We start from the raw sequence: 24,914 nt of genomic DNA on the forward strand, positions 1-24,914 counted from the left end.
CAGGAGCAAGGGGAGGGAGCAGCTTACTATAGAGGAATATCTTTCTATAGGCCTTGTATATAATAACGTCTAGTAGCACTTTGTATGTAACCAGTGTACCAATTACAATGAATTTTCACGATTGCATTGGAGAGAATTGGATAGAACATATTCTTGAGTATTTATCCAGTTTTGGTTAAAAATAAATATTTTTATTACTTCTCAGTTACAGATAGAAACATATGCCATGATTCAGATGTAACTGATTTGTATTATTGTAATTCATCCAAATTATAGAAATTGTCTGTACCTAATATAATTTGAGACATGTCATGCCCAGAGAGCCTACAAACCACGAGGCCCTCAGTCAGCCACTGTCCCTGCTGTTCTGGCAATGGTCTGGTGGCTAATGGATTAACCGGCATGCCACTCTTTGGAGCTATTTATAAAACCAAAGTGATGATTAATTAAGGTTTTTGCTCCCCCAATCCAAGCTCCATTTCTAGTTAATGAGTGTGATGGTCAGCAACCTGCCACCACCCCCCAATCAAGCCCTGGTGAAATGGTCAGTGGGTTCCCAGTGTAACTGTCCACCAGGGAATAGTCAGGGCAGGAGATTTCAGGTCCTGGCTCTGCTGCTTCCCATCCCCATTTAAATACAGGCATGTCACAACCTTTATCATCCTGATCTCCCATTTACAAAACAGTACTTCCTGCCTTGTCCACATCTCATGGCTCTTGCAGAGTTCAAATGAGATATGGGAAAGTGTTTACATGTGGAAGAGCCCTAGGCACATTATTAGTGTCTTAGAATCATTATTTAGTGCATGACAACTCATAATCACCCCTCCTATGCTGTGGTGGTACATTCAAAGGAGAGCGCATATATTTACAATTAAACATTCCAGTTTAATTGTAGCCACAGAGGCAGTCTTCATTCAACCCCTTGGGCCCGTGGTCGGCAAACCGCAGCTCGCGAGCAACATGCGGCTCTTTGGCCCCTTCAGTGTGGCTCTTCCACAAAATACCGGCTCTTCCACAAAATACCGACTTCTGCTCATGGGCCACGAAGTTTCAATCGCACTGTACGTGCGTGCCCGCACGTGGTATTTTGTGGAAGGTGATTATGTAGGTGGGTTCTGACTTACAGCGAAAATCACGTTACATCGCACCGTAGGAATGGATCTCTGACATAACCCAAGGACCTACTGTATATAAAATGATGCTAAAAATAATAGCTACCTTGCAGAATTGTGGGTGGATTTGGTGAGATATTCATGTAATGTCTAGCTAGCACATGACTATGATGAGGGTGGCTCTTAGACTCATGAAGGCTTCTAGGGCTAATCTGAAAGTGCACGTCCCACTGAAACCAGACCTGGTTTCAGTTCTACCTCTCTCTCTGATGGACTCTGATTCGGTCGGGATAATTTGCTCAGTTTCTCTGGAGCTCACTTACTAACATAAAATGAGGACAGTAATATTTTCTTCATGGGATCTGAATAAAGGTCATATAAAGTAGTGGAGATGAGAGCACTGTGTTCATTGTAAAGTGCAGGGCATGTGCATAGGCTGCTATTCACATTTGCCATAGAAACAAACACACAGAGAACAATGGCAAAGATTTTATTTAGCGGCTTTCTGTGCTTGGCACTTAGAAACAGAGTTCCGTGCATTAGGGCAAATTTTTATACACCTTTTCTTCATACATATTTTACATACCCTTTTTATTGCCCCCTTTTTTAATATTCATAATATTGAATTCCCCACTAGGCACATAAATACACTTATCTACAACACCTCAAAACCAAAAATCTTAATAATATCTGTATTATTTTACTTGGTATTATTTGCATTTCCACACCATTTAAAAGGTTGAGCTTGCACCAAACCCCACTTGTTTTTCTTATCATTAAAGGATTTGAAGGGGAAGGGAAAGATGAAGGCAAAAACCCAAAACATCAAAATGCAATGAACTATTTGATAAAAATGGAGATCTGAGGGCAGGTGGAAGGATGTAGAAGGCCCAACTGCAATTCCCTGGGACATGACAGGATCTCTCCTGCCAGGTGTCTGCATCTGACTTGTGAAGGCCAGGCTTCTTTTGTCACCTCTGCACTTGGTTCCATCTGCCAGGGTTATAACACTTTTCCATCTTCACACTCCCCCTACGTCCCTTCTCACACCAGGCTACATGCTCCAGAATCCATACTTCCCACGTGGTGCACCCTCTTCTGGATCACAATGGTCAGAGCTGTGGGATCAAGACTCATTCCTTGCACGGTCCCTCTCACCACTGCCCTTGACCAGGCACAGTGTCCCAGAGAAGCTCACTCCTCAACAACACCATGATTCCTTCTATAACCTGTAGGGGGGCTGGGGAAACAAACCAAAACCAATTCCTTGGTGAATTGAAACTCTCATCACTGCTCGCACTTCCTCTGTCAGTCTTGCTCTCAGCCTCTCTCTTGCCCTCTATTCTTTCTCTTTCTCTCTCTCCATCTTTTCACGGCACCACTGGGAACATCACACTGACTGAAGACAACCAAAGTTTAAAAACAAATTTCTTCAAGAAGCCAAGTCCAGCTGTAGTTCTGATGTCTTCCCACCTTCATCGATGGGAAGGGGTTCCAGGATACATGGTTCATTCCAGAAACAGAGACAGCTGCAGGGGAGAAAGGTGGGCAGTACTGCCGGCCGGGTCCATCTAGTGTCATACACAGACAATTCTCGGCGAAAATACCCATTGCGGGCCTCCCTCCACAGAGTTCACCCAGTTCTGAGTCTATGTGCATGTATATGTATGTGTGTATGAGTCTGTGTGAACATATGTGTGTATGCATGCATGTATGTATGTATGGGTCATTCTGTATGTGTGTGTGGCTAACTTCATGGCTGCAAGACACTAGCATCTCCCTTAACATTATTATAAAATGATTATTCAGTTTCTTCAAAGAACACTCTGGAGTAGACGATGCTTTATAAACTAAGCTTTGGGAAGGCAGGAGCATGGCCACTGGGTTGAGGATGATTCCATCATGAGTGTACTTCAGTGGCTTCAATGTCTCTTGTTCTTGGGCATATGCTTTCCTCCTCCAGAAAAAAAAATATATATGCAGTTCCTGTGTTTCAAGGGCCTTGGGCTCCTAAAGAGGAGGAGGTGCCCATGGAGACTCTGGGGCCTTGGCTGGTGTTTGGACTGGCCTTTAAACCATGTGTACCGACATCTGGGAGGAGGAGCCTGGGACCGCCCCATACTGCCGGCCGTCACAGGTGTTAGCCCCCTGCTGGTTGTTGGGCGAAGGGCTGATCATGTGCATGCTGTGCTCCATCCCCGTGGGCAGGTACTGCCTCTCTCCGAAGGCCCCATTGGAAGGCGAAGAACAGAGTAAAGTGCTTTGCGAGGCGCTCAGTTTCTCTGGGCTGGCAGCCAGCCTAGGGGAAGCGGGGAAGTTGTATCCGTACAGATTGTAAGGGTTGTGGAGAGAGAAGGCATTGTAGGAGCTCTGCTGCATGTGGCCGCCCCCAAACATGTGTGGCGAGGAGGAGGTGGAGGCCGCATTGCCTGCCTGCATGACATACTGAAACTGGGAAGTGGGGAAGGACCCCAGCTGGCCACCGTAGGCTTCCATCTTGCTGTTGCTAGGCAACGAGGGAGGAGTTGGTATTCCTGAGATCAGGGATGGAGTCCTCTGAGGCATGAAGGTTTCGGAGGGCTGAGTGGCTGCAGCAGCGCCACTCTGGAGCCTGTTGTAGCCACTGTCACTCAGCCCTGGGTAGCTCTGCAAGGCAGCCATGTTGCTTCGGGCACAGGGCGGGTAATCAGAGAGGTTCAGATTGCACAGCTGGCTCTCTCGGCAGCCCACATTGAAAGTGTTGGGGGCCAGATGAAAAGTTGGAGGAGAACAGGATGGAGATAAAATATGAGAAGAAGCTGAAGGGGATGGTGTGCCAGTGCTGGAGGTGGTCGGGGAAGTGCCTGTGCTGCCTCCTGAAAATAAACATGATTCCATTGAGACAGAGGCCTTTTAAGTTGAGTCTGTCTAGACCAGATGCAAGCCATGCAGGAGGTACCCTCAAATGTCCAAGATGGGCTGATTTTTACAGAACCAGTTTTCTCTTAGCTCAGCAAACTTATGGTAAGTGTGTGTGTGTGTGTGTGTGTCCTCTCCAAAAAAGAGGACAAAGAGGGTGACAGAAAAGAATACCAAACACTTTTGTTTCTCTGTGAAGTAAATCTTGCTTTTCAGAAAAAAAAATAATAAGCCTTCTAATATTCACTTTGCCATTTCTTACCATCAACCTCATTTTCCAGTAAGATCTCTGGTAATCAGCACTGAAATCCAGTAGCTCAACTTTTCCAGTAGCTCAGTGGAAATGCATTATATATGTATTTTAATCGGGCACTGTTGCTTGCTTCACCATATTTAGACTTCCAGCTAAAAATACAGGATACCAAATCTCAGGGTCTTAATCTCAGAGGAAATGGAGTACTTGGGGCAAGGTGGGCCAAGTCAAGGTTGAGGCCTGGGAGGGCTGAGCAGAGTGGCCCAGGTAGTGGGAACTGAGGTATGGGATCTGAGGTATGGGATTGCAGTTCTGTCATACACAATTGCAAGAGCAAGATTAAGCATAAAGCAAAGCTCACCAAAACAAAGTCTCCTTTTATAAAAGCCTGCCCAGTTTCAAAGCCTGGAACAGATATTGCAAATGCCATCTTTGGGTTTGGGATATTTACCAGGACAAGAGCCAATCAGGTAGTAAAGTCTAGAGATCTCTGTTCTACTCAGCTTGGTTACACTACCCCTCCCCCCCCCCCATCTGACCCTAGGCATATCACTTTCCCCTCTGGGTTTCAGTTTCTTTATCTAGAAGATGATAACTTGAGTTAGATCAGTGGTTCTCAAGGTAGGAGGAGCTTTAAAAATTTCTTAAGTTCCAGAGTCCCACCTCAGACCAACTAAATGAGAATTTGAGCATGGGACCTCCATATTCATATGGTCTTAAAGCTCCCCAAGTGATTCTAATGTGCAGCCCTAGTTGAGAACCAATGATACAACCCAAATTCCTTATTTCTAAGTACTGGAATAGTGATTGCTAAACTTAAGTGTGCTTGAGAATCATGGAGGGCTTGAAACCCAGATCACTGACCACCTCCTCCCCTCCCCTGGGGTTCCTGATTCTCTAGGTCTGGGGCAGGGCCTGAGGATTTGCATTTCCAGTAAGTTCTCAAGTGATATTGATGCTTCTGGTCTAGGGAGCACATATTGGGTTAGAGGGCCTCTTGGTCCCTTTCAACTCATAAAGCCCCTGGATCTGGATCTGAAAGGGCTCTTGTGACATGTGGATATTAGAACTGGACTGGTGGCAAGTGCACCAACAGGCGAAGGGCCAGTTCAACACAACCTGCTTTTGCCTTCAGATAGTTTAAGACCAAAAAGGACCTTCTCAAGCCTCCCCTTTCCCAGGCCAGGAAGCAACAGTGCAGCATCCACTTCCTGTCTCCCCATTGGAAGTTCAAGACAGTGGTTGGGTTCTGGGGCTGTTGGACCTTTCCTTTGAATTCTCTAGAATGAGCAGCTGCTTTGTCTTCCATAGGGAATCTCCCATGGTGGAGCTCCTCCTTCAGGGCAAGGTTGGGAGTTTCCCAGAATAATAGTGAGCTATGATTCCCCAAGGTCACCCACAACTCATGTAGGGACTCTTAGAACCTGGGCTGTTATAAAAGGGTCAAGGACATTTTAAGTGGAAAGAAGCAGAAATAAAGTTTTTATCAGTGAGGGAAATGTGAAGAAAACCAGCAAGATTCCAGATATTGGGATGCAAAGAAGCCACCCATAGGGTACCAGAGAGGACGGCCCAGATTTGCACATAGAGAGGCAGATACCTCAAAGAGAAGCCAAAAGTTCATTTTTAACAGGAAAAGAAAGGCCTCAGCCTACATCTACAGAAATGGTAATAGTGTTGGATGTAAAAATACAAATTTAGTTCTTAATAGTTCTTTTCAGTGTCAGATTTTTATAGAGCCCAACTAATATCTCTTCCTTGGTCAAAATACTAGTAATTTCCCCAATGAGCTTCTAAGGTAGAATTGGATTTAGTTATAAATAGCTGCTGATTTTAAAGTCATTTCAGGAAATTCACCTTCCTGGTTTCTTGTTTATGCCTTAAATTCCTTTAAGAGAGGTAACAAAGACTTTTATTCCATAAATTGAGATAAGGCCAATATTGTAACTACTTCTGGAAGACATCAGCCAGTAGCTGACCATGGTAGGAAGAGCACCAAGCCTGATTCCATCTACCCAGCTCATGACCACGGGCGAGGTGGGCTACCTCTTCATTCCTCTCACCTGTGAAATGAGGGGCTTGAACTGATAGACTTCAGTTTGTTTTTCTTAAAATTACATTTGTGTCTGAGGATTCAATAGATGCTAAAGTGCGAATAGCCAATAACAAATCCTTTCCAGGAATCCTTTTAATAGAACGAAGGCATTCTGGAAGGGAAGACTGGGCAGAGTGAGAAAAAACCTCTGGTGCATCTTGTCTTTATACCTCTGAATGCCTAGCCTGCAGGGCCTTACAGGAAGCTTGGGAATTTGTTTTCTGTAAGCCTTTAGTTCCTCTTAGAGGCATTTTCCTTATCTTTCACCCTAAATGCTGTGAGCTTCCGTGAAATAATTGCTACAGCACAAATGGAGAAACTCGACTCCAGCTGTAAAGAGAGTTGTGTTTTATGGGCTCTGTATCTGGTCTCCTCTCTTTGAAAGCCCGTCCTTGCTCTCCCAGATCTGGTGTTTATGCAGTCCCCCCAGAGAGCCCCTGTGCAGGGCATTGCACTGTCCTGTTACAGGTAGGCTTCATCAGGCGCTGGCCCTCACCCTGCAGCAGGAAGTGTAGGATGGAGCAGATGACTTTTTACAACTCTAATGGTTTTTTCGGGTGACCCGAGATGGAACGAATGGTACTGATTTAAGCCCTCAATTGGTTTCACTACAAAAAAATAAGACGGGAACTATTAACAAGTTACAGGGATTTCTGCTGAGCAGATGAGAGGCACATGTTAAAAAGTTTGTAGTCAGCTTGCTTTGGCTTTTAAACGACACTCACTGGAAATGAGACTTGGTGGCCTGCTGAGCTTCAGGGGGTGGGAGCCCCCCATATGAACTAGTGTTTGAAGTGGGGAGAGCAAACCTGTCCGAGAGGTCACGATGCTTCCGTTGGCTTTGAAGAAATGTTCCAATGTGCTTACTCAGTACAGATAGCGAGTTTTCAAAGTCCAATAGAGAAGACCATGGTATGCAGTTTGCAGAGAACCAACCCGAGATACTGAGAAGTCTTTACTGTTATGATCTAACAACTTGTCAGCTGTTAAACAAGATTGGGAGTGCCAGCCAAGTGCTAAGTAAGCGTAAGGAGGCAGGCCACCCTCCCTGTGCATTTCAACACTTCTCATCGCAGAGAAGCTTGGGCAGAGTGGGAGGCCAGGCCACGCTGATACAGAGGGGTCAGAACTGCCTCTCGGAGAAAAGCGTGCCTCCCTCATCCCCTCTCTGCCCGCCAGGTCCAACTGCTCTAGGGTCTTGATTTAAACTTTACTTAATGATGAACATGGTCTATGAAGTCAAACAAACTCAGTTCCAATTCCAGATGTTTTTCTGGCTTAGCAAGTTAGCCTCTCCATGTAAATGGAATTATGAATCTCTACCTGGTAGGGATGTTTTAAGAAATAGATGGGATAATATATATTACAAAGTACATATAGGCATTAAATATTTGTTTCCTTTCTTCTTCCCTTGTACGAGTGAAGGAATGAAGGAAGGAGAAGGGAATCTTGGTGCATTTGGGTTCTGTTGAGATGGCTTACAGATGTTGGCCTCTGTCCGTGGAGCTGAGCATCTCGGCCTCTCCACTGGTGAGCACTGTGTCATAGGTAGATGCCCCGATGTAACATGCTAGAAGACAGATCACTGGGCACGTGACAGCTATGGACTCACCAGAGCCATATTCCCAACTCTGTTTCCTCTCTGAATATTGGCCCCTCCCCACTGACCTCTGCCCCTATGGACACTAGATGCCCTATGTCTCCATCTCTTCTCAGATCAAGCAAAGCAGAATTGAACACAAATAGATAGATGGATACTTTCCCCAGTGGATGAAGACCACTGAGTCTACTCAAAGGACTTAATCCACTTCTGAGAGGTGATTCAAATGTAATGGCCATGATACTTAGTTTATAGCTGGAAGTCTGTACCTCTTAATCCCCTTCACCTTTTTACCCATCCCCTATCCCTCTCCCCTCTGACAACCATCAGTTTGTTCTCTGTCTCTGTGAGTCTGTTTTGTTTTGTTAGTTTGTTCTGTTTCTTAGATTCCACACATAAGTGAACAGGGTTGTACAGCATAGGGAATATAGTCAGTAATATTGTAATAACTGTATACAGGGACAGATATTGCTAGATTTGCCATGGTGATCACATTGTAAAGTATATAAATGTCAAATCACTATTTTGTACATCTGAAACTAATATAATGTTTTTAAAAACATAATGTCCTAAGTAACCAAAAACCCTCTGGCATTCTAAGACCTATCCTCCACCCACTCTACCTTTCTGCACCCTAGTTTGTTGACCAAAGTGAGGAGGTGTTCATTAACATTCAAACTCGACTTTAATTTGCTCCAATATTCAAGGCTAACAGCCAAAATAACCAAAAAGAATCCATGTGTAGCAGGGATTCCATATGAAGACAATAGCCCAGAATATACTTGTGCACTATGAAGACAGTTAAATGTGACCGTGAAAATCCTGAATAGCAAACCTGCTGACTTTTGCATCTTTAAATTGATCACTTCCAGACTGTAATATGGAGGCTTTCACATACAGCTTCCTTTTGGGTTCAATTTGTTGTGCTTCCCCATCCCGCCCTAAAAAATAAAACTTAAAAATGGTAAAACAAAACCCCATCTGAGCTAGTAAAGAATAAATTTCCATGTAATTACTTGGTTCCATGAGCCAGGCACCCCTCTCGTAGAACTCGATGGCATCTGTCCCTGAGAAGTGCTGATTCACTATGTGTCCTTGAGTGGCTTTCTTTGAGGCTTTCAAACAGGTAAGAGGTAAAATGTCAGCATCCTGTGAACTGATTCCAGGGAATCAACCCAGTAGCCATAAAGTTTAATGATCACAGCCCTGTTCATCCCAACCAAGGAATTACCCTTAGTGGAAATCAGTACCCCTCTCAGCGTGCAAAGGTGAAACATTAGAGCACTAATGGGAATTGTGTGGTTTCAGTCTAGAAAGACTCCTAGTCCATCCTTCTCTATAAAGTTTAAAGATATGCGCAGATCCAAACCTCTTCCCCTAAAAACAGCATTTTATATAGTTGCCCAATTCTCATTCTTCACCTTGGTCCTTCTGTTTCTTAGATGGCCTATTTTATGCCTTCCACATTCCCTAGGTGGACTGCCCCTATTTTTTTCACCTTCCATAAACTTGTTTGTTTCTCTGCTACTTATTTTACTGCCTTCCTTGCCGCAGTGTACATCCGACCTTTGCATAGCCTCCTGGAAAAGCACATGACTCGGAAAAGCACGTGACTTGCATCTGGACAATCCAAGCATCACGTTCACAGCCCCCACTGCCTCAGCAATTGGTTCAGGTGACTCAATTAGAGTCCATGAGACTCAGTGGGATTTTGGCTAGAAATGTTAGGAGAGAGGCACATAACCTTCCCAACAGATTTAAACCTAAAAAAAATGTATATCCAGGGTTGCTGGCAGCTTGGTTACCACCTTGGGGAGCCTGGGAATAAAGTCAGATGAGAAATGATGACACCTGGGAGTAGGGTGGTAGCAAGGGAAATTAAGATGTGGATGGATCTAAGAACTTGGTAATGTTTGGATATGGTGGGGGATTAATGGATGGTGGTGTCCTTCCTCCAGGAGAGGGCGCCAAATCTGTGAGGTAAATCATAGAATCAGTTTTGGACACACTGAGTATAAGGGACTTTGGAACAAAATAGAAAATGTAACCAATAACTGTTGGTTTTAGTGATAATTAAAATGTTCTCCAATCCTTGTCATGAGCTCCTCATGGGCATTATTCCTTATCTCCGTGAGAAATGAGATCTCCTCATGGGCATTATTCCTTATCTCAGTGATAAATTAAATCAGCTATTTTTGAATCATTACAGTGATCACGCAGTAGTTCAAAGGCTGCTACCCATTCAACTGTTCTCCTTTCCCAATCTCTTACTAGTATAAATTTTCTCAGTAACTGATTCTTCTCACTAACCAACCTCTAATTAAAACAAATCCCAAAAACCAACAGAGACCCTCATAATCCTAACTTCAGCTACCTCACAAACATTACAACACCCAATGGTGCTGAAATCTGCCTAGTGGTGTCTGCTATCAGTTGAGGAGAGGGAGGGCTTCTGTCAACGGCAGGTCTCCTCACTTCCACAGATGGAGACATATTGTAGCTCTGGTGTCACTGGTCCGGGAGGGTTCCTTTTAGCACTACAGTTGTCAGATATACCTGGAGACACTGCTCACAAAGGTACTCTCAGTTTGGGCCATACAAATAGCTCCATCATATATGTCATTATAACATCATTATCAGAACAATATCTGAACATCATTGGGAAAACAGGATTGGACTTGGCTATAACTGACCTGGGCTGTTATTTCTTTTCTTCTGTCTCTGTATTGTCTCAGTCAACTTCCCCAAGCATAACTTAGTTGGTTAGTTCATTTTGGCCCTGTCACTAGCAGTGTTCAACAAGAAGACATTCCTGAAATAAAATTTCTACCCCCAGACTCTCCAAAAATATAAACTCCCTTGTTAATTCTACATGAATATGTCTGAAGGTCAGACCAAGCACTTGACTTCATTAAAATGAAATATGGACCTATTGAGAGTTATTGCATAAGCTGTTGAACAATAAGCCATCAACTGGAAGAATAAACTGCATTTTTAATAGAAAATTAAAGCTGTACTAAGGTAGAATGAGGAAAGATAATGTGGTCTGGTGGAAACTGTCCTGCCAAGTAAGAGATCCACTTTGGAGTTCTCAACTCAGTTCTTCCACCACTTAACTGCAGATATGGTACTAGACTGCTCTATGCCTCGGTTTCTTTTTGTGCAAAAGGCAGAGGACACTGAATCCCATGCATTCTTATAAGAGAAAACAATGAGGACGCCCATTCACTATGTTTTTAAAAACAGAAGGATTAGGTTTACAACCTGTGGCTAATTCAACTAAGTGCTTTCCTTGAAATTTATCAAAAATGGATCTTAATAAAACAATAAAAATTAAGCAAGGGCAGAATGAATAAAGCATCCTTAACCTCATCCAGCAGTTAGGTTGGTGTAGCAGCAGCAGCTTCAAAACTGCCTTGGGCCATGTATGTGACATGCCAGAGAGTCATGTGTTTGAAGCAGTGAGGTAATATGGACACCTTGGTGAGTCAGTCATCATTTGGATGTTAGATTCAGTGCCCACACTGTCAGTATTCTCACTAAAAGGTAATTGCTACACAATCGGTCTGCCACTGAAGTTTCCTCTAGAAATTCACCACTCTCTACTTCTTCTAAGACACAAAGACAGTTCAACACAGATGGCTCTGACTCTTATCTTCATTTTATGAGTGATACTGCCCACAGTTACTGAAATTCTTACTTCTTAAAGGAAGAGGAAATGGGGATTGTTACTTTTACGTCCTTTGTTAACGTCAAGAAACTAACATATATTTTAATAATGAAAATCTGGATCAAGTTCAGTGTATGGTTCAAAAATGTATTTCAGTTAAATAAAGTCTTGGCTTTTCCTCCAGCCCATCCCACTGCCATATGTATCCAATAATTCAGGCTCATTCTCCCCCCACTGATGAAAAAGGGAGTCACTGAGTAAGTGTGACATTTTACTTCAAAAGTTCAATTTCTCTTAAACCATTGTTTGCAAAGTATCAGCAATAAGTCTTTGTATCGATAAATTTTTAGTAGACGCACCATGAAACCTGAGATGTTGTATACCTAAACAACTCATGCAGTTTCCCATTGCTGCACCTGCCCAAAAAACCTATGCCTCAAAAGGGCCATGAAAGACTAAAAGAAGTATAACACCCTGGCCCTGGCCAGTGTGTTTTATTGTCCCATACTCCAAAAGGTCGCAGGTTCTATTCCGGGTTAGGGCACATACCCAGGTTGTGGGTTTGATCCCCAGTCGAAGTTTCTCTCCCTCCCCCCCTTCTCATCTTCTCTCTCTAAAATCAATAAAAGCATGTCCTTGGGTGAGAATTTTTAAAGAAGTATAACACCCTGAATATTTATTGACCTGCTTCTACTAAAGCTTTATGGGGAGCAAGTCACTTCATATGAAATGGAAGTCACTTTCATTTCTCTTCCACTTATAAAAATAGAAATAGGAATTCTGGATCATTTGCCTCACTAGATGCCGATAAAGATGAATGGGCTCATCATGTTTTGAATAATCATTAGAAAAGCGACATCTCTTGTCCCTGATTCATCTTCCTCTTAGGTATCCATATACAGAGACATAGGTTTGATGATGGTGGTGGTGAGATGATAATGATGAGAGCTAGCATGTACTGAGTGCTTCCTGTCTTTTTAAATGCATTTCCTTTAGTCCTTATAAGAATTATATTATATTCTCCCTTTTTCCAGATGAGAAAACTATCAGAAAGGATGAGGGACTTGACTAAGTTTGTAAAGCTAGGAAGGAACAGTGAGAAGAGCCTACCCCACACTGTCTGACTGCAGAGCCTATATTTTTAATCTGTATTCATCGTAAAACCTGAGACATTTCAGTGTTTTATGTTACAAACCCTTTTTAGTATATAAACTGCCAGGAGCTCCCCTGAGAGGGAATGTAATATAATGAACTGTCAAGTCCTAGAATGGCCTCCCATGTCACAGAGCCACAAGTTCAAAGATAGAATTCTGTGAACGGTGGCCTGTTGATGGAACAGAATAGGCTTAATCTGTCATTTTGATCGGTCACTTTTGAGCAAGAAAAGACTGGAGAGGGAGACTCATAAGGTGTCTGACACAGTGGAAAGCTTTCACTCTGGTACCCAGATGAATGAGTGTTGCTCCTGGGAGAGTCACTGACTAGATGGAGAAAAAGAGGTGAAATCAGCCCAGGAGCCATCTGTACACGTGGCCACAGGTTTATGAACCTAAGCTACGAGGGAAGGGATATTCGAAACTGGGTGAAAAGCACAAAGCAGTGGGGGAAGGGGACTCTACCTACCACATCAACTTGAGGGGCATGTCCCACATAAGCCAAGGAGAGAGCACAAGCTACAAATTCAGGCAGCCCTCTCCTCACTTTCAAACCTGGAGTGATTTATTCCCATTGTCCAAAGCTAAATTTGGGAGTCTTTTTAATATATGTTTATTGATTTTAGAGAAAGGGAGGGAGAGTGAGAAAGAGATAGAAACATCAATGATGACAGAGAATCATTGACAGGCTGCCTCCTATACGCCCCAACTGGGGACTGAGCCTGCAACCCAGGCATGTGCCCTGACCAGGAATCAAACCGTGACCTCCTGGTTCATAGGTCAATACTGAACCACTGAGCTACACCAGCCAAAGCTAAGTTTTTTCTCATCCACAAAGCTAGAACAAGAGAACTGATAAGGCTGCCATGAGGAATAAGTGAAGTAATTCTGAAGATCTCTTCCAATGACAAGGGCTTCGTGAATGCTTAGTGATGGAAATGATTTCACCACCATCATAATCATGAATGTATAACCTTGCTTTGGGAAGGAGAGAGAATTTGGGGTGCCAGGTGAAAAGCTGGAACTGGCCTATTTGTACAAGTGTTGATGCTCTGGTTTTTACAGAGCTACCAAATTATCTTCGTTCCGGGAAAATTGGGCTGGGCTTGGGACCAGATGTGCTATATTAGTTCAGCTCCCACCCCCTCCCTAGCCCTACCTCTGAGCAGAGGCTTTGCCCAGGGCTTTACCTTGCTGCTTTTGCATGGTGGTGAAATCCTCAAAGGTGAGTGTGCGTACAGGGGGTCTCCAGAACGCATAAGTCTCCATGATGGCTTCCAGTCCGGTTCTGCAGAGAGAAAAGCCAGTAAAGGAAGTCGTAAATAATCCCAAGAAACACACTGACTTTTTACAGGTCCTGGGTGGTTTTTCTGGCAGGTGGTATATACAGAAGCACTGAGAGACAGCAGCACCAGTAAACTAATCAGGAAGAGCACAAGGCACAAGTGACACTGGGTGGCCAGAGGAAGAAGAAGATTATTTGCAAGCAAGTCATAACTATAATGGAATTTCACCCTGACCTTCCTTCAAAGGAGGTTTGGTCCGCATGAGAAAAAGAACAAGTTAAGGTCAGGGTCACAAATATCATGAGTAGATTTGAGCAGAGAGTAGCTACTTTACCCTTCAGTAAAGTCTGTATCATTTATATGAGGTGTTGACGGACATCATTTTAACATAACTATCCAGGTTATCTCAGACATTTTTTGTGTGGATATTACATATCATCAAAACAGAGTATTAGATGGGGTTTCATTTAAAGTTTTGAACACAGCTTCTGATTATTGACTTTTGTTTAGAATTAACTGCTTCTATCTAAGTGGAGGAAGGGAAGTTTAGGGACTATGGAGGAGGGTAGAGAAATGGCATAAGTCACTGGAATATAACATGTTGTCCCTTCCTGGAAAAGACAAGTTTTCCCTCTTGAGATGAAACTTATCGCCCCAGGTAATACATTTCCAGAGTTCTCTTCTGTCTTGCATCCCAAGAGGAAAGTGTGAAGTTTTATTTTAAGTGAGAACAAATATCCTTTTCTTAAAAGTCACTATAAAATACCCTGAGGTTCTTCTCAGATGAACTGCTGATAAACTGATTGGCTTTTTGTATTGGAACTTCCTCTCTGAACATGCCTTACTTGCACAGTTAACTTTCTCAAGTCTTCTCTGGAATCTTGGAGGCTTTAAATACACCAATGTTGGCAAATCAAACACTGTATTTTTAGAAGAGGTGGGGAGGAGAGGGTGTTGCATGGTGTTTATTAGCTGTTAATCTGCTAAAAGTAGGAATAGAAGACATCTCCACATAGTCACCCTACATTAATGTTGAATACAGTACATGAAACTATTTGTGGAGAGAAAGAGTCCAAGCAGTTAGGACATTCGAATACTAAGGGGATAGGCAGGTACAGCCACATTGAGCCTTGCTGAATTTAAGAAACAGGACAGGCTGGATCTTACTGCCTTGCTTTGGAATGTTGTGGCCCATCAGAATATCTTAGGGTTCCCTTTGGTGGCATGGGAGGCTTACTATAAATGACGAGCTATTTATTGTTTGACCTCCTCTATTTCATTCTTCATAAGAACATGTATCAATGATGGTAACAATATTAGCTCAAGAACAATGAACAGTCCCTTTTCATTTCACAATAAGGTGATAGAAGACTGTGAAGTACCAATAACACTCTGATAATATTTCCAATATTATTTTTATTAAAAAAATAGAAAATTAACTATTATTTCACTTTCATAACAGGCAAAAAAACCTGTGGCAAATTTATTGATATTTTTATTTAAAGCAGTCAACTGTATATAGGATAGTGACCATTTAGCATTTATCCAAATCTAAAATCCACCTGAAAGACTGAGTTCCAGAATCATAGATTTAAAAATGGGAGGGATGTTGGGTGTCACCCTATGATACCATTTGGATGGTTATCCAGCCTCTGTTGGAGTATTTCCCAAGGGAAATATTCAGTTTTTTAACAGATCTATTAGAATCTATTTATGTACTCAAAGTATATCTCTTTGTAGAAAAATTAATCATATTTGTTTACTGTATGCCACATCTTGTTTGTCCTCAAACCTCATCATTAAGCTTCGTTGGCTAGATCTAATTGTTAGAAAATATAGCTTTATATATCAGGATTTGGTGAAGTGCCATGGCAAGATAAGCATTAAATAATTCACCTCTCTCACTACTAGCGTGTTTGCTTGGGGATCTCATGGGGTTTTTTTATGTCCCGGTGCTTAGCACAGTGCCTGTTACTTGGCAAGATCTCAGTGGTATGAGTCATTATTTCATGAACTTTAACGCGCATTCAGTTTCAAAGCCTAAAACTGAGGGCGGGGGGGGGGGGGGGGAACTTGATGTAAAATCAAAACTCTGAAGACAGAAGGAATCCTCTAGCACTGGAGATTTGGGAGTCATTTCTATTGATTATGCCTTTCTTGACTCTGGTTTCCTTTGGTTTCTTCCATTCCGGTCATGGCATTTCTAACCTTCAACAGAGTCTGAGTCCCCTTAGCCAAGGCCAATAGTTCCACCCTCATCTTCTTACAAGAGTCCTTGCCAACCACTTATTTACATCTTCAGCCATTTGGATGTCTTCAAAGTTTATCCTGTGTAACTCATTGTTTACTTATTCATCATCAGTAAACCCTGTTTTTTGCAGAATTTTATCTCAAGGTTCTTAAATGTGAATTCTTTGTCTAACAAATAAAAAAAAAGTGGTCTTAGGTAACCACATATCATTAACATGTTCCACATGGTGAGCCACTCTGGGTTTGTTGCACACCGGAGACTGATGTCATCTCTGAAGTTTCCAATCAGAGATGATCAACTTGGCAAGTGTCGCCCTCTTGCTTACTTTTCCCTGTTTGCTCCAGTGACAACAGAGGCCATACCCAAACCCTCTTTGTTTAGTCCTTTGGCTGTAATTACCTCTTTGATTTCCAGGCCTTGTCTTTTTAGACTTTTCAGTCTGCTCCTTGGCCAAACCAACAGAATGTGCTGAAGAGGAGGGAGAAAAGGAAAGAGAGGAAGCAAGCCAAAGAGCTCTTTTCCAAATTGATTATGCCTTGAGATAACTGATTTGGAAAAATAGCCAGGCTGTAAAGAAATATTCTTTCAACCTTCTCATTAAAAAAAAAAAAAATGCTGGGGCCATCCCTTTGGAGTTCAGCAAATATTTGACAGTTATAACAATTACAACTACATTCATGAGCCTATTAGGTAGCACACCAGTGCATGGTTTCTGCTTCTTTTCTTGAGATAAAGAGCTGCTTTTTATGTTTCTTCTATTTATTTCCTCTGTAGTTCTTCCTTCTGACTCTTCCCCCATCCTATTTGCTGATAACAAAGGGAACATATGCTAGGAATTTGATAAAACCATTGGTTATCTCTCAATAGAAGACAGTCAAGAGCTAAGGGAAGTCTACTGATCAGAATCTTGAAGACATAAACAAGTTACCAACCAGGAAACAATTATTCTAAGTTTGGAGATATTAAGGTAAAAAAGACACAAGATCTTTTACCCTTTAGGTGTGTTCTTTTCAACAAAAAGAGCACACATAAATGACTATTTCTGAACTGTGATAAATGCTACCTACACTGGAGTTATATAGATGCCATGGAGCACTGAGCAAGAAGTACTTAATATGCCTGAAAACTCAAGGAAGAATCCATAAAAGGCCAGTTATTTAAGCTTCATGTTAAAGGGTACTCAACAGTTTTCTCCACAGACAAGAGGCAGAAAGAGCTTTCCTAGTGAAGTTAACAAAATATGCAAAGACTTGGAAGTATGAAAGAGAAGGCATGTTCTGGGAACTGAAAATAATTCAGCAAGATGGGGGTGGGGGGATGTGGGAACCATAGATAATTATTCCATGTTAAGTGCTTGGATTTTATCTAATGGGTAGTACTATGTCTTTGAGCTCCTTTCCTTTTTCTTCCTGTTCCAACATTTGAAAAGACACAAAACAAGAACATACTGTTCTTTCAGATCTCATTACTGTATCTCAACTTTCTAATCCTCCCTTGGTCCACCAAGGTGAGGTCAAACCTTCCACGCATCCTTCTCCTTTGCTGGATCTGGAATCAGCTCCGACACCTAGATAGATTCCTCAGAGTATTTGTTGTGTGGGGATAGTCTTAAAAGACCTCCCAACTAGAGGTCTGCAAATTGGCAAAACAAAACAAGCCAAAATTCAAAACTGGGCTTTAGATGCTACAAAAAGTATATCTACATGATGAATTGGTTGTCACTGATGTGCCCTATAATGATTTGGAAAAGCAGGTAGATGTCCAATGGACAAATGCTTGGAGTTGAGTTAAAAGTGTTTCTTACACAGTGATTCCAACTTGGGAACCCTGTCCCCTTTGAGTCTGAATAGGTAGCAATGGCAGTCCATAGGGAGTTTTCACTGCCTCAAGAAGTACAATAAAAAGCAATGAAAACATAAAGCAAGCTAACTAAAATACTAAGTTTCTTTGCATTTGACTGGAATGGTCTAACTTTACTTTGGTAATACTGACCCTGGACTCCAAGATGGTGTCAATCATACAATTGAAGGAGAAGAAACTAATGGATATCAAAATACAGGAACTGCCAAGCTGGATACTGATGTGGGATTCCACCCCTGAAGGCATTGCTGGAGTGTTTCAAAGAGGTTACTACCAGAAGAAGAAAGGGAACATTGCTGAGCTTCCTATGGTACTGGCAGCTTATGTGTTTTTGAACTGCCGTTCTTATAAGGAACTCAAATATGAGCACTAAGCAAGTACCACTGAAGAGGGCCCAATGTGGAGTCCACATTCCTGATCATGACCTTCTCCCAGCACCTCTGAATCCTTCCATATTGTAATGAACACCTAATGAAAGATGACTGGTAAAAAAAAATTGGTAATACTAAATCACATGAGGGGCAGGTTAGCATCGTGGTTAAGAGCACACGCTCTGGAGCCAGACTGCCTGGGTTCAGATTGCAGCCCTGCTGCTTATTCATGCCAACTTGGCCACATTACATCACCTCTTCATGCCTAAGTCTCCTATCTGTAAAATGGAGGTCATGATACTACTCCTAATTGTTACCTAATAAATGCATATTGATTAGAGACAAAATATATCAAAAGGAGAGAAAACAATGAAAGCTTGAGCACCATTGGTCTAACTCAAGCAAAAGAAATCACTCCAACTGCTTAGGTTACAACCTGAAACAAGAGAAAACCTTCTTACTTCACTGGAATTCAAAACTGTGTCCGCCCTCTGGCTCTGGACTGAATGTGGAAGGATCTGTGTGTTACTTAATCCCATTTCTTATTCTCTCCTCCAAGAACCAAAAACGTGTCCCTCAAGCCTCTGTAGGCCTCATTATCTTGCAGATATTTCAGACTCCAATATGTTAGCCATTAAAAAGACGTCACTCTGTTAGATGACACCATTGCTGGGCAAGAGCCATAGATAATAAAACAGCTGCCAACCTTCCTTGGCAAATCCACATGGCCAAGAGGACAATGGTGGAAAAGGTTCATGATGGAGGAGGGGGAACAAATAACAAGGCAGAGAAAATTGTTAAATACCGTAAGCCAGGGGATATGATGAACAGCTCTGGCCTGGGTGACTAGGAGGAGTCTGGCAGGAGGCAACTGCCAGAGTCCAGTGCTGGGCCAGCTACCTTGAACTGTAGATGCAGCCCCGCTGGCCAGAGAGGGAGTCCAGTACTGATTACTCCCATAGCTCAGCTAAATGTTACCCATGCCAGGGATAACAAAAGAGTATGCAAAATCTACGGAGGCTAGAAAGAGTGCCAGGAAAGAGCAGGAGGAGATTGGCTGGAAAAAAATACAGCCAATGACTCTAGGGAGGACAAATGAAAATACAGAAATTGAAAGTGAGACACTTGGAAAGTCATGCTTTTGAAAGTAGGCAAGTGGTTAGCTCATTGGCTCTATGCTGGCTACGTGAGCCTTCAGGAGCAACAGGGGACTGGAGGTGGACAAGGGCGAAGTTGTCTGTTGACTGGCAAGCAGTGCCTAGCGAGGAGGGTGACATCATTCTCTGGATGCTGTCCCTGCTGGATTTGCAAATTCTAAAAGCTATTATCTTACTGTACTCAGTTTTACCATCAGTAAAATGGGTAACACTGTACCAGTACTGATCAAATCAGAGATAAAAGTGGATGACTTGGACCACAGATACTACATGAAATGATTATTACTATTATTTATATATTTACAATTTGAATGACTATAAATAAATGCATGAGGTTGAACTGTATAAAATTGCTGATATTTTACCATAGTAACTTTATATGTTCAGTTTAATAGTTAAGAGTGTAGACAAGATTTGAGATGCTTGATTATAATAGAGAACTCTACTAACCAGTTGTAACGGAGATTCGCCCTGCACCCCTTTTCCCCTGACTCCCAAAGAAAAGCTGTTTCTTGCAGGATATAAGCAAAGATGAACTGGCCCAGGGCTCATTTCTAGATGACTTTTTCTTTTCCTGTCTGTGAACTTCAGCCACTCTAATTCCTCATCTCACAGATCTCTTTCTAGTTGCACACTCAACCATGAGTGGGTGTTATGAGGAGGGGCTAGACCTTGACAAGGGTTCCTGTCTATGCTCAGGGAGATGGATTCTCCCTCTATGAACATGGCCTTAGGATAGTAGCTGCTTAAGAGGGGGGAATGGGAAAATTCTTTACTCCCAAATATTTCCTCACCACCAGTAGAGATTCCTTTCTTTGGCTTAAGTATGAGCCTCATTATGCATCCTCTTCCAGCAAACAAATACATTCACCCCTGTAAGGCATTTAATGGCTCCATTTTTAGATCACCATCCCCTGAAACAATATGCGAAGGGACGTTAGGCACCCAGACGGACTGCCACCAGCCAGTCACATTCCCAGCAAACAACAGTGCTGGCCAACAATTAGCTCAAACTCAGATTGCTTCCTAGACCTCATCCTGCAGACCCTGTCGCTTTTCAGTGAGGGGCAACCTATTAAAACTATTTGCCCATATAAACCAACCTCCCCATCATTCAGGGCCTGCCACCAGCTCCTTTCTGATGTGGAACTTGAGTGTCCTGGTTCAAGCCTCCACAAGTGGACCCCTTAGAAAAAAAGATACCCTCCTAAAGTATTCCAATTCCCTGAACTACAGAAGGGCCACTCCACCTGGGACCTCTCGTGGTACCAACAGCACAGCTTCTGGAGCGCCAGGCCAGCTAGGAGCATGTGGAGGAAACCACGTCACAAGAGAGCCCCCTCTGCAGTTGTCTTAGATGTAATGATCCTGGAAGTCAGGGTCAAGTACAAGGTCAAAGGCAGGATGGAGGCTGTTGACAGAGGAGGACCCAGAGTTGTGGACTTCATGGCACTTTTAAAGCAAGTTCATAGAACCTCTCAGTCCCCAGACATATCAAAATTTCAATCCTCTCCTTTTTTATATATGTGTTTGCTTTGGAGGAAGTCCCTGGGAATTATATGAAATTTCCCAAGCTGACTTGGGCTTTCTGGAAAATCTTGGCAGCCACCCTAACAACAAAGAGGCTCTCACATCAGATGTGTGCCGAGAGCCCCAGGAGCCCTCTCTTTTCTGCTCCTCCAGCTGCCCCCTCCCAGCGCAAGGTCTGTGGTTACAATGCTCCCTCTAGCTGAGCATAGTGGACTGTCCAGGCATGTTGACGGACGCACCTCCTACAGCTGCTTCTGGGCCATGACACTCAGAGCGAAGCCTCTTCTCCGCAGTTCCATGACCTTTGTCTTCTCTTTGGAACAGGCTTCCCACTGGGGTGGCAAACCCCCAAAGATGTAATTTTACCTCTCAGTTTGCTACTGACCTTTCTCAACCAAATCGTACTGTGCTTGGGCTCAGCCCCTGGGACCCCTGCCTCCCTGGGGCTCACAGACTCTGAAACCTACTGGGTGTCCTCCTTTTCCAGGGAGCCAGGCAGTGCAGACACCCCCCACTATCCAGAGCCAGCTCAGCTGGCCTGAAGGGCAGGGAGTGGGAGGGGTGGCTAATCCATAATTAGGATAAATCAGTGTCTCACAGCAGCGGTCCATCTCAGATTGGAACCAAAATTGCCTTTAGGCTTTCAAAATAAGCCTATTTATAAATTCATTCTCTCTTCCCTTCTTATTTGGTCCAAAGCTTGCTCCCCATCGGCCTTGGTTGGGGTAAGGCTTTCTCGCTCCAGAGTTCCTGGTTTTTCATTTCTCTGCCACTCCCTAGCTGTGTTTACTGTTTTATACTAAACAAACAAGTATTATTTTACTCTGTATACATGACTATAGGAAAAAAAATCTAAAAATTGAAAGCTGAAAAAGGTAGTCTTATTCCAAGGAGCTTACATTCCAGCAGGGGGCAGAGTCCTAGAACCCAGAACACAAGAAACAGTCATCTCAAGCTAAAGGAATCTACCTCCCGTCCCCCACCCCCAAACAGGAGGGTGTTACTGTCTCCTCCCAGGAGGAGTTACCTCCCAGAGGTAACACTGGAAATTGTGTCCTGGGGCTAGATCTGATTAAAGGTAAGCATGTATTGACCCACTCCCCACCCAAAGCCAGATTTAGACCACATAATTTCTGAGAAATCTAGGAGGAGGAACAATAGAAGTAAATAAAATCTTCCACCCATTGCAAAGACCATGTCTGGAAGCAAAATCAGTGAGGCTTTCCACTTTGAAAGGCCCAGATGACTACTACTCTTCCCCACAACACAAACACACGCACATGCATTCACATACATGCACCCACACAAACACACATGTGTCTTTCTGGTGGAGACTTCTCATCAGGGACCTAGTTACATGCAAATGAAAAAAAGTTGAAGCTTCGTAAGTAGAGTTTGAAGGGTGATGACCTTCTCACACCAGAGTGTGAATGACGATTCCTAAAGAAGCAGGAGAACCACGACAGGCTCCAATGATGGTGACACCACAGGACTGACACCGTGGACTCACTGAGGCTCCCCTTGGGGTTCTGGAAGACCCCATGAATATCACCTCTTATCCTTATTTGAACTCAGAATAATTTCCAAGAAAGACCTACGAGCCTGATGCAATGGAGACCAAAATACCAGTTTGCCTGTTGGCAAAGGTATCTGGAGACTGTGGCATAGGCATGAAGGCTGAATGAGTGGGCTAGAACTCCACTGAAATAAGCTACTCCCCCAAACTGTGGGCCTCTTCTGCTGGGTTTACCATACAATGGAAAGAGCCCAAAAGGCCAGCTCTCTGCAGGCAAGCAGGTCCTGAAGGGTTCCTCCTCCCAGACTCGGCAATCAGATCAGTTACCTTGGTTCCCATCGAGGGGAAGGAGGAAGCGATGGGGCGAGAAGCCAGAAGTATTTCTCCATGGATATCTCTTTACATTGAAAAAGGAAGAATGGGAAATAAGTATCCTCATCCTGGCTACCCTCAGCGGGCACTGCTGTCAGCCCAGCCACAGGACGATGTGCTGCAATGAGAGGCTTACTGGCCCAGAGACTGGCACGAGGCATCTAAAGAGACTATCAGGCGGCTGTGTCCTCCTCATCCTTCCTCTGACACTCCTCCCTTCCTGGGCCTCTGCGACGCGCTAGGATGGGTTGAGATCAACAAACCTGAACGTGTTTTGGTTTGAGGTTTGGCAAATTCTGGGACTCCAAAGTATTCCACAAATGTTTTGTGTTCTGCAAAACCAAAAAACATTGGCTGAGCGCTTTTCCCCCTAATTTTTAAGCCCATGTGTTTTGAAAGGAAATGTAATCCGTATGTTTGGGGTACATTTATATGCAACTCGTCAAACCATGCTCGTCTGTATGAGTCATTCAATGTCTAAAAGGCCTGGGGAGGATCACAGATCATAAGAACTCTGTTAGCAGGAGAAAGGCAACAGATGAGGCACCGGTTGGAAGGTGACAAACTGGGCTCTGATGTTGGCACAAAGCACCAGAAGATTTACAGATAATCCTCTAGATCCTCTCCCATCAATCCATCCCATCTGCACAATGGCATTAATCATTCTCGCCCTCATCAGATCCTGCAGGCAGCTAGTGATAATTAAATTGTCATAACCGGATAATTTGGAGCTTTTCAAAGAGAGAATATAAGGGCCACAAGTGTATTTTAGTTCAGCTTCCCAGAGCGCTGGGAGACAAAAATGGTTTCTACCTTTAATGAGCATCCTTGCCCCATCATGACACAGGTTTTCAGTGTCATTGTATCGCAGTTTCACCTGCCAGCAAAGTTCAGCCTGACTTCCTGCCTCTGTTAGGGAGCCCCTTGTTTACAGGGGTGCAGAAAGCAGATGACAAAGTCCTGGGGAAATAGACAAAGATGGGCAGAGTATATACAGGTTTTATTTAGAAAATAGGAGGTTCTTTATCTTTAAATAGGTAAAGGTTTTTTGGAAAAAGAATTCTATTCTCCATACCTGTTGAACATAAAATAAGTCCAGTTTCAATCGTTGGCCTCATAGAGCAGAAAGTGCACGGGTTTGGAAGTCAGGGAGATTTGGGTTTTAGTTCTTGTTCCAGCTCTACTGTGTGACATTAGGAAAGCTGCTTAAACTCTCTGAGCTTCAGTTTCCCTATTTGTAAAATACAGGTTGCTTTGAAGATTAGAAGGAACGTAAGTAAAAGGTCTGGAGCACAGTAAGCGTTCGATCACAGATAACTTCTATAATTACTAATATTACTTAAAACAGCGTGCAGGTTTTAATGGGACTTAATGAGATATTTCCAGGCTATGAGAAAAAATCCTATATAATAAAAGCCTAATATGCTAAGTGTCCAGTCATCCATTCAACCAATCAAAGCATAATATGCTAATGATATGCTAAGGCCACTCAACCGCTTGCTATGACGTGCACTGACCACCAGAGGGCAGATTCTCTGACCGGTAGGTTAGCTTGCTGCTGGGGTCCAGCAGATTGGGCCCTGGAGCCTTCCCACGGTCCCTTCCCAGGTGGCCAACCTCCCATGTCCCTCCCCAGCCCCCATCGTGCCCAGGTGGGGTCCCTTGGCCTGGTCTACATCCTCTGGCAATCCGGGCTGAGGGACCCCCTCCGAGTGCACGAATTTCATGCACCAGGCCTCTAGTAAATAGATAAAGCACTGAAACGGGCGATTGAAGACTGTAGTTC

General features: G+C 43.3%; 1 protein-coding gene across 4 annotated transcripts in view; it reads right to left on the reverse strand.

The window, feature by feature from the left end:
- The window catches only part of TBX15 (T-box 15), a 90,889-nt gene that overhangs the window by 361 nt on the left and 65,614 nt on the right, over window positions 1-24,914 (reverse strand). For 2 of the 4 annotated variants that reach the window (XM_014463241.2, XM_014463242.2), the window contains exons 7-9: window positions 13,976-14,073; window positions 8,978-9,076; window positions 1,589-3,970 (exon numbers count right to left, since the gene is read on the reverse strand). In XM_014463241.2, the coding sequence (XP_014318727.1) occupies window positions 3,186-3,970; window positions 8,978-9,076; window positions 13,976-14,073 (982 nt within the window). In that variant the 3' untranslated portion in view covers window positions 1,589-3,185. Of the gene's footprint in view, window positions 1-1,588; window positions 3,971-8,977; window positions 9,077-13,975; window positions 14,074-24,914 lie in introns of those variants that run through there. The other 2 variants (XM_006097465.3, XM_023761232.1) reach the window with 2 other exon arrangements.

Source organism: Myotis lucifugus, unplaced genomic scaffold (assembly GCF_000147115.1).
Source record: "Myotis lucifugus unplaced genomic scaffold, Myoluc2.0 scaffold_203, whole genome shotgun sequence".
Lineage (NCBI taxonomy): Eukaryota > Metazoa > Chordata > Mammalia > Chiroptera > Vespertilionidae > Myotis > Myotis lucifugus.